The 11,107-nt window shown below is 33.2% G+C and overlaps 1 protein-coding gene across 1 annotated transcript; it reads left to right on the top strand.

The window, feature by feature from the left end:
- Positions 1–7,863: 7,863 nt before the first annotated feature.
- LOC143402142 (olfactory receptor 2J3-like) lies at positions 7,864–8,790 on the top strand. Its single transcript, XM_076859584.1, has one exon. The coding sequence runs from the start codon at positions 7,864–7,866 to the stop codon at positions 8,788–8,790; it is 927 nt and encodes a 308-aa protein (XP_076715699.1).
- Positions 8,791–11,107: the final 2,317 nt, after the last annotated feature.

Below are 11,107 nucleotides of genomic sequence, written 5' to 3'. Positions count from 1 at the left end.
ACAGGGTCTTACTACGTTGCCTTAGGCCTTGCTAAATTGCTCAGGCAGCTTTGAACTTGCAATTCTCCTGCTTCAGCCTCTCAAATTGCTGGCATTAAAGTATGCACCAGCACACCTAGGCTCAACTTAGAAATTTTGAGGGGACATGAGCACTCAATTCATTATATGTCTTCTTTCCTTCCTCTTCAAGATCATTTGTCTCTACTCTCCTTCTTTTGTTAATCCTCTTCTGCCTTCCTTTTCTTCTTTTATCCTTCAAGTAATAGCCACAGGGAAGAGAAACTAAAATTCAACCAAATCCATCACCTCATACAAATACATGCAATTGTTTTCGTTAAAACCAATATAGAAACTGGGCAAGGTGATGCACCCCAGTAATCCCAGGGGCTTAGAAGGCTGAGGGCAGGAAGATTGCTAATTCAAAGCCAGCCTCAGCAACAGAGAGGCTCTAAACAACTTAGTGACACCCTGTCTTTAAATAAAATACAGAATAGGGCTGGGGATATAGCTCAGGAGTTGAGTCCCCTGAGTTCAATTTCCAGTACCAAAAAAAAAAAAAAGATAGAATTGGCATCCTTTCAATCTGATGAAAACAGTTACTGTCATACTATGATCACCAATAGAAGTTTTCATTAGATTATAATAAAAGAGGAATATTAGGAGGAAAGCTTTCCATAGTTATATGCTGCATAATAATTTTGGGGTCAACAATGAACCACCTATATAATAGTGATCCCACAGATTTTATCTGCTAGATATGTGGTAGTCATCTTTGTATAAATAAACTCTATGATGTTCACATAATGATGAAAATATCTAATGATTAATTTTTCCAAACATCTTCCCATGGTTTAACAACATATTACTATATTTGAATTATAATATTTCCTCTCTTCTCTACCAAGAAGCCCAGAATGATAAGGAAATCATCATGTTGGCTATATGATGCTTAACAGGATGCTTCAGTGAAGACGTTGTTCCTATTAGATAAGCAGATATATCGTTTTCCATAGTAATCATATATATATATATATATATATATATATATATATATATATATATATAGTCTATTCACAGCTTGTTTATATAATTGTATATTATATATAATAATATATAGTGATCATATATTATATATTACATACATAATATACCATATGTATATAATTATGTATATCATATATATCATGTTGTATACCTGAGATTTACAAATTTTATTAAAGTAAAATAAAAAATGAGATATCACTTCTAACTCACAAAAATGGCTACCATGTGACACCACAAAGTCTACTCATAGGTATACTTACCAAAAGGAAATGAGAATATATGATCACAAAAGACTTGTACATGAAAATTCATAGCAGATTTAATTATAACAATAAAAGCAGGAAATCATCTAACCATCCATCTATTGCTGCATAAAAAAATCCCCCCAAAACTTAATGGCTTTAAACAACACATATTGTCTCTCAATTTCTTTGGGTTTCTTGGGAGATGACCTCCTGTTTTCTGGGAGACTCAGAAGCCGCTGAACAGTTAGTGATTCCAGCTTAGGTTTCTCTGAGTCTATAGTCAAGATGTCAGCCAATTGCCCTCCACACATGATTTGGATGAGGTTAAATGTTCATCTTACATATCTCCCAGTCATTTGTTGCTTATTTCCTTTGGAGAACCTTAGTTTCCACACCCCCCACCCCCACAATGCACCTTTGTAGTCACTGCTTGGATAGTTTCCCGTGACTGAAGACCCAAGATAGAGGACAGGTACAACTCACAATGGTACTTATGACCTAGGCTTAGATGTCACACACCATCATTTCTGCCACATTCTGTTTGTTAAAAGTGAGTCATTAGGTGCAATGCACACTTGAAAGGAAGAGAAGCAGGCTCTATCTTGTCCTTGAAGTAATGCCAGAAAATTGAGGGAGGCATACTTTAAGATCACAGAATCAATTATTCATCAACAGAATACAAGTAAACAATTTGTGTATACTTAACCAGCATAACAGTTCTCAGGAGTAAGAGAAATGAATGAACTATTGATTCACAAAGCAACATGGATGAATGGAGACAATGTAGTACAGGGTGCAAAAAAACAAACACAGAAGCATGTATGTATTTAGTGGATCTTTCTATAAAGTTCTAGAATGAGAGAAATCACTTAAAATAATATAAATAAAATCTTTGAGTGACTAGAGCATAGATGGATAGAATTATATTAAATAATGCAGTAATGAGTGCCTGCAATCCCAGGTACTCAGAAGGCTGAGACTGGAGGATTATGAGTTTGAGCCCAGCCTGGGCAACAAAGCAAAACTCTTACATTAAATAAAAAGTCTAAATAGAAAATATCAGCAGAGAGACATAATCTGTAAAAAGAACCAAGTATAAATGCAAGAGCTGAAAATATTAAAACTGAGTCAAATGAAAATTAAGTATCTCAAGACCAGAGCTGAGGTGACAATAAAGAATTCATGAACTTGAAGATTGATAAATAGAAATTATACAGTATGAAGAGGGAAAAAAACGACTGGAGAAAAATGAACAGAGGCATAGAGGCATATGGCATAAGATCAAATATATGAAGATATTTTGCTGAAAGCTCAATACTTGGATGCCAATACAATAACAAGGACACAGTTCTCTGTTGAAGTTATAATTCACTTGACAATTTGGGAGACATTTATTTTTTCTTTAAATTTTTTAAAAAATTAAAAATCATGCAGACTGTGGTTCCTGCATGATTTATTGCACTAAAATCAATCACCTTAAGATATATAAAATACCACCCCCACATCAACTATGTCAAAATTAAATGGCACACTCATAAATGTCTCTGAAGTCAAGGAAGAAAACACAAGAAGAATAAATAAAAAGTGCTTTCATCTAAATGATAATAAAAGCTTAAAATATCAGGATTTCTGAGATGAAACAGTACTCAGATGAACATTTATAACTTAAAGTACTTGTATCAGAAAGAAGCTAGAATAATAATCAACTTATTTTCAAATTAAGTAGTAGGAAGAAAAAACACATAAATTAATATCAATGTAAAAGGAGCTATCAAAATAACCCTACAGATGTTAAAATAAATTAAGGCAATATTACAATTGTATGCTAACATATGTGATAGCTGACATAGCATGGTACATATTAGAGAAGGATCCATATGCTATTGAGCAAAAAGTGTATTATGTCATTGATGGATAAAATATTCTATATAAATCTGTTAAGTCTAAATTATTGATTGTAGTATTTAGTTCTATAGCTTCTATGTTTAGTTTTTGTTCAGAAGATCTATCCAGTAGTGAGAGAGTTGTATTAAAGCCACCCAGTATTATTATGTTGTGGTCTATTTGATTCTTAAAATTGAGGAGGGTTTGTTTCATGTAGGCAGATGCTTCATTGTTTGGGGCATAAATGTTTATGATTGTCATGTCTTGCTGATATATAATTTCCTTAAGCAATATGAAAGGTTACTTCTTGGTCCCTTCTGATTAACTTTGGCTTGAATATCACTTTATGTGATATGAAGATAGAACAATTCAAGTGAGTGATATATTTTTTTCCCATTCTTTCACCTTTAGTCTCTGGAAATCTTTGCCTAAAAGGTGAGTCAGACTACAATTTCATTGTAATTTTCCTACAATGATGTGGTATCATGGTAGTCAAATTCCTGTGAAAGTATGTGCCGCAGTCTGGCTGGGCATGAAATGAGCCACCACACAAGCCTTGTAGATTCAAACAGCAACTCTTTATTCCCAAACTCTCACTGGCACTCTACATGCATGTTCTGGGGAAAATTTCCACCTCCACCGGGCTCTGCATCCCAAATACTCTCTGAATCCCACAAGAACTCAATGGGAACTCAAGGAGTGGGCACCTGAGGCAGCAGGATACGCCCTATTCCCAGCAGGATCCACCTTAAACCTGGAACCACCCTATTCCCAGCAGGATCCACACCCTAAACCTGGATCCACCCTAAATCCAGATCTGCCCTAATCCGGATCTGCCCTAATCCCTGAGCAAGGTCACCTTTCAAATCAAAACTCTCAAACATTCATGCAATGTCATTGCAAATGACCTGGGTCCAAGGCAAGCCCATTTCCACAATGGAGAGTCCTCCCTCTAAGCAACATTGGGTAGGCTGACAAGGAAATTGCCATGCATCATTCCTACTTGGCTATGGCTCTCAGCAAGTATGAACCAAGACAAGTCTCAAAAAGCATTAATTGACACTTGGGATTTGCCATCCCTATGGCCCAGTCAAAGAAATTAACTCACATTCTTCTTCTGTTTCCACAAAGGCCCAAAGGTTCTAAGAATCAATCCCCTATACACTGATGGCTCTGAGTTTTTCCTTCAGGCTTCAAATACTTTGAGTAAACACAGGATTTTCTCTTCTGTAGCAATGATAATCATGGAGTAACTTTAAGACTTTGCTTTACTGACTTGATTTTGTAGATTATAATCTCTGGTGTAGGCAAGAATTTATGTTGGGGATTTCAAGAAAATCAACAAAATCAAAATCTTCTACACATGAAGTATACATAAGGAAGATGACATACAAGAAACATGGACAGAAATGGGATGATAGAATTGAAAGAAGTTGTTTCAGTACCATTTGAGTACTAGGTAAGAATATGAAAGAAGTAATATAATCAAGATCAAAAGTTTTTGTCTGGAAAAAAAGAGATAGGAAAAGCAACCATTTTCCCTCCACATTGCTAACTTTTAAACCTATAGTGGAGAAGTCATCCACAGCCAATAAGAACAACATTGGAGCAGATCTTTATTTCTCTCCCTTCCACTAATAAGAAAGTTAAAACATAAGATTTCGACTTTCAAGTTTTTGCATCTGAAAAAATGAAATTTTCCCCATCTCAAGTTCCCCATCTTTATGTTCTTGTGTACAAATAGTCAAGAAAGTTCATGCACTGTATAAAGTTATTTCACAACTGCCACTTTGTTTTAGTTAATGAACTAAGTAATGGAAGCCCTGTAAAAGACAAAGAAAATTACCTCTCTATGAAAAAATAACTACAACATTTAGGCCCAAACTTTTTATATGTATTGTTTCCCATTCTAAAGAAATTTTAACACTCTTTTAGAAAATTACCATTATCCCTCAAATGGCAGTGGTCTATGGTGAAGAAATACTTGTGATTTACTCTTTGATTATTGATATTTTTGAATTCAGTTGTAACTTTTAAGAAAGTTTTTTTTTTAAAGTGTAGTCACTGATTAAACTTGAGAGTTTCTGAGTTGAAGCTATTATTCTAGCTATTATTCTTTAACCAGTGAATTATTCTGTTCATGACCAATATCACTAGGAATTACTAAATCTGAGCAGTCTTAAAGACTGGAGCCAAATTGAATGCTTCAAATTTTCCTGCTGAAACTCACTTATTTATCTACTCCCAACATTTTCTTTTTATTATTAGAGGTGCATTTATAGAACATAAACAACTAAGAAACAACAAAAAGAGGAAACCACAGGTGGCTCTGAGGTAACTTTTTTCTTTTTCTATCATGGATTATGAGGAATCATAAAAGAATGCATTGGCCAAGAAAGGAAAGGAGAAAAGGATATGATAAAGTGGGAGGAGACCATGTATTCAGAGGAAAATAGGAAACTTAAATGGTGGGGTATACATTGCTAAAATAATTATATAACAAAAGGGAATATTAATATTTAAGATGCAGATTGAAAAACCTTAGGAGAAAAGATATTACTTAAGACTCACAAATATATGTGTTATTTTTTAAAACCAAAAGTAAGTTTCATTACCTACAATATATTAAATGACCTAATCTGTTTTATGTTTTCATTAGATATTCACAGTTCTGCTCTAAACTGAAAATTTCTAAATATGTAGTAATTAGAACTTGTGCTTAGAATTTAAATACCATAACATTTATTATCCTAGAGAAAAAGATATCACGTAATGACCTTAGGACCAGGGGTTTCAATTTCTCATCACCTTGATGCCCTCTTCCAACTCTAAGTATTATCACCAGGTTCCTCTCCATACCTTTCCTTTGTCTGTACTGTCAGTGAATTTTGTTCTTTTCCCTACAAATTTTTCTTTCCAAATTTTGACTCATACAATCTTTACAGATCATTTGAATATTCATTTATCAATATTTCTACCTTGTTCATATATTAATACTCTTATTGTAAGATGTGTCTCTTTTTGTTATCTCTATTTGTGTTTTATTTTACAGTTAGAAAGTATCTTTGAGTCCAAATGTACAAATAAGATGATAAAATTCTTTCTATAAGCACATTTAATTGAATCTAAATATCTTGTATTCTATATAAATAATTTGATATCATTACAAAATTAAGAAATTTTTCCTCCTGTATTTTCAGCCATATATATGATTGACAGGATTGTAATTATTATGGTTTTATTATAAATGATATTAACCTAAAAATGCCAAAAAGAAAACTGAAGTCACTCATTTAGTAACAAAAATTCTGTTTGGTAACAAATATTGCTTCATGGAAGTTATCTTTCTCAGCTAAATTAGTATTTCTTCAATTACTATTTACATACCAATTAAAATTCACCTGAGAATGAATTTTAACTTAAATTGTTGGTGTTACTTTTTTCCTACAAAAAGACAAATATCTGGATGTGGTAAATGAAATTATGTTGTATGTTCTTGTAGTAAAATTTCAAACTTAAAGAGCAATTAGAAAAAGTGGTACAATATACCACCATGTACCATTTACCTAGATTGTGCCTTAGTAAACTGTTTCCCTGAAAATCTTTGTTTTTTCATCTAGTTTTCTATCATCTACCTATGTATCTATTGGTCTGTGTCTCCAGCTATCTGTCAATCTATCTATCCATCATTTTTATTTTTTTGGAGCACTTGAGAATAAATTGGAGAGGCTATGTTCCACCAATATAGTGTCTTTTGTGTTAAGTTTTAAAGAAAATAACAGCATTTTATGTAAAATATGTACACTTAAAAATCAGCTAATTTAATGGGGAGATAATTTTATCTAATCAATAGTCTATATTTACATTTTTCCAATGGTCTCAATATTTTTTTGTAGATCTTTTTTGTAGAATCACAAATTAGGCTATTGTGCCCCTTTGGTCTCCTTTATCATAAACCAGTTTCTCAATTGTCACTGATTTTAATGACTTTGACATTTTTGAAGAGTACAGGTAAGTGTTTTGTTTCTTTTAAGATGGGTCAAGTTTGTTCATTATTAGAATTAAACTTTGCATTCTTTTGAGTTGGGTCAAGTTTGTTCATTATTAGAATTAGTCTTTTTTGGCAGAAATATGACTGAAGCAGTATTGTGTCCTGTTGAGAGCATCACACCAGTATCCCAATAATGTTGGTTTTTCTCAACATTGTTGATGCTGACACTCATCACCTGGTTATGGGGATGTCCACCAGGTTCTGCAACTAAAAAACATAAAACTACAATCTTTCACTTTGTATTACCAAGTAAATGGTGAACAGATATTTTAGACTATGTAAATAACGTGTTCCTTGTCAAATAATCATTTATCAATTTTGTATCCATTTTAGTCTTCCTAAAGGCATCATTCCTTTTTATATTTATTAAGTAATATACTGGTATGGGCAGTACTTTAGTTTTCACAAATATATTTTACTATTACATTGATATCAAATATGAACTTGAAGATTCTATTATTGTTCAATTACTGAGATTGTTTCACTTAATGCCCTACTTATCATAGCATTCAACAGTGGCAGGCTTGTAAAAACTGTTTTTTTCCTTTATTGTTTTCCATGTTCCTATGATTCTTGGATCATTTTCTTATATTCTTTGAGATAATTTGATTTTATTTCCTCAGGTAATGGAAAACAACAATGGAAAAAATCAATGGAACTTCTGAAGGATACTTCATTCTACTGGGCTTTTCTCATTGGCCCAACCTGGAAACAGCTCTTTTTGTTGTAATCTCTATATTCTACTTGATGACACTGATAGGTAATTTGTTCATCATCATACTCTCATACCTGGATTCCAGTCTCCACACTCCCATGTACTTCTTCCTCTCAAACCTCTCTTTTCTGGATCTCTGCTACACCACCAGCTCCATCCCCCAATTGCTGGTTAACCTCTGGGACCCAGAGAAGACCATTTCATATGCTGCTTGTATGATTCAACTCTACTTTGCTCTTGCTCTGGGAACCACAGAATGTGTCCTGCTGGTGGTGATGTCCTATGACCGTTATGCAGCTGTGTGTAAACCCCTGCATTATGCTGTCCTCATGCACCCTCGACTCTGCCAATCCTTAGCTGTGGCTTCCTGGGTAAGTGGCTTTATTAACTCAGCACTCCATTCCCTCATTACGTTCTGGGTACCCCTGTGTGGACATCACCAAGTGGATCACTTCTTCTGTGAAGTTCCAGCACTCCTGAAATTGTCATGTGTTGATACTCATGCTAATGAGCTGACTCTCATGGTCACAAGCTCTATTTTTGTTCTCACACCTCTTGTCCTCATTCTAACATCCTATGGTGCCATTGCTCAGGCTGTACTGAGGATGCAGTCAACTACTGGACGTCAGAAAGTCTTTGGGACATGTGGAGCCCATCTTATGGTTGTTTCCCTCTTTTTCATTCCAGTTCTCTGCGTTTATCTTCAACCACCAACAGAAAATTCTCAAGATCAAGGGAAGTTTATTTCCCTGTTTTATACTGTTGTCACACCTAGCCTCAACCCTATCATCTATACCCTCAGAAACAAAGACATAAGAAAGGCAGTTAGAAGACTAATGGGAAGAGAATGACCTATGTACTTGTGACATTAACAGTGTAATAATACATCAAACTCAGATTATAACTCCCATCTGAAGATGGTACTATGAATTCTTAAATATGCAGAATCTGTTTTTCTAGGCAGGATAATTTTGTCTCCTATCTTGGTTTATTTAGAGACTAATGGCACACCTGCAATACTTTTCTCCAACACTGTTGTTCTTTGATGAACAATAAGTATTGAGGGGAATTTGGAACATGTTCTTTCATACCATTTATGTGTTATAAGTTCACTAATTGTAGCACAACAGTGAGTTATGTACCATAAGTAATTGTCTTATATTTCTTTTCTTTTCCTGGCATGGCAGTAAGATATATATATATATATATATATATATATATATATATATATATATATATATATATACACACACACACACACACATACATACATACACACATATATATGTATATATATAATTACATATATTTTCTGTACTATATACTATATAGTATAGTTTCTACAACATAAGAATAGAAAATGGGTATAACTTGAAAGTTCTGATAAGTAGTTTGCTGAATATTAGTCATCATAGTTTGCATATAATTTGGTGCAGTATATGTTTGAAGCACCTGGGCTACCTAGAAATCCATAAAGAATATTTGTGGTAGTTCAAGACATAGAGCTCAAAAATTACTTGAAAGTCAATGGGATTTTAAAAATAATAACTTGAAAATGTATTGGAAAAAATTGTGATAAATACTGTTGTGTGGGGGTTGTTATCTTCAGTTTTTAGCTTGATCTAATATATTTTTATTAATATATATTGAACATCAATTATATTTTCCAAATTAAGGAATATATTTTTATGAAAAGAATGATTTATTGTTTACATATTATTAAAAATTTCTATATGAAATATGAGAACTATATATTCACCCTATTATTTGTCAGTCATATCAATTGTAGTATAAGAAACTACAAGGAAATAATATAAAGTAACATTTGGCAATATAAGAATTTTATCTATGAGTCAATTGTCAACTACAGTCTTTGAGGGCTTTGTAAAGGCTAATTTAAACAATTTGCTTCATTATAAAATAAAACTACACACTAGACTTCCCCTGAATTTCCTGTGTGGCTTGCAATTATATACTAATTGTGCTCACTTTGAACTCTTTATGTGTCTTTAACACTAATTAAGAATCATGTATATAACAGAACTTTTAGTCTGTATACTGTGAAATAGCACATGAATATAAACTTTTTAAAGCATAAAAATGTACATTAGTATTTTGTACCATATTTCACTGTGAAAAGCTTATGATTTTGCATAACTTGTGCTACATTTCCATCTTTACCATACTTTTTTTCTTTCAGATTTTTATAAGTATAATTGAGAACAAATTAACATGTCTATCATCCGACACAATTATAACATTTTTGTGAGGTGAAATCTACACTTTTAAGTATTATCTGGTAAACAATACAGTAGCAATACTTATAGTCACCATGTTTTATAATACAGCTCAATTGTCCTCCTTTCTGAAACTTTGTATCTCTATTCAACCTCTACCCAGTTTTCATTTCCCTCTGAATCTCCAGACCCAGCAGTCTAGTTGTCTGTGCCTTTATGAGTTCAAATTTTTAGATTCATATATAAAAGTGAACATGCAATATTTGTCATTTTCTACATGGCTTATTTCATTCAGTATAATGTCTTCGAGTTTTTCCACTTTATTGCAAGTGTCAGGACATCCCAGCTACATTGCTTTAGGCCTTAATTGCTCTGAATTTCTGTTTCTTCTTATTAAAAAGGGGTATAGTAATACAGCTTGCCTCAGAGGGTCATTTTGAGGATGAGTGAATTAGGTAAACTGTTCTGGACATTTCTTGGGATGTAGTAAATAGTATATACTCTGAGGCAATGTTGGTAATAGTGATTGTCATAATCTATGAAATTTCTCTATAATAAAAATGATAACAGGGACTGGGATTGTGGCTCAGTGGTAGAGCACTTGCCTAGCATGTGTGAGGCACTGGGTTTGATCCTCAGCATAATATTAAAATAAATAAATAAAATAAAGTTATTGTGCCCATCTACAAGTTAAAAATAAATAAATAAATCAAAATGATAACAGGGTTTTATTGGTTACTTAAAGACCACAGGTCACTTTTTGGCCAAGTCTTGGATTTCTTATACCCAGTTATAGGCAACTGTTATTAAGAGCTTTTTCTGGCTTAGAATTTTATGGTTAGCTCAGACTGTTTCATTTATCAGTCTGTTTAGGCTGATCACATGGCCCAATTCTGTCTAGTCAACTGCTGAAATGGGAAGGAGACTAGAG

This window comes from Callospermophilus lateralis, chromosome 6 (assembly GCF_048772815.1).
Source record: "Callospermophilus lateralis isolate mCalLat2 chromosome 6, mCalLat2.hap1, whole genome shotgun sequence".
NCBI classification, from domain to species: domain Eukaryota; kingdom Metazoa; phylum Chordata; class Mammalia; order Rodentia; family Sciuridae; genus Callospermophilus; species Callospermophilus lateralis.
Note: the sequence above shows the minus strand (reverse complement) of the source record. Positions and strands in the feature narration are given on the sequence as shown.

What these genes read in the sequence shown, in the direction of transcription:
- LOC143402142 (XM_076859584.1), top strand. Translation starts at nt 7,864, where the DNA reads ATGGAAAAAATCAATGGAACTTCTGAAGGATACTTCATTCTACTGGGC.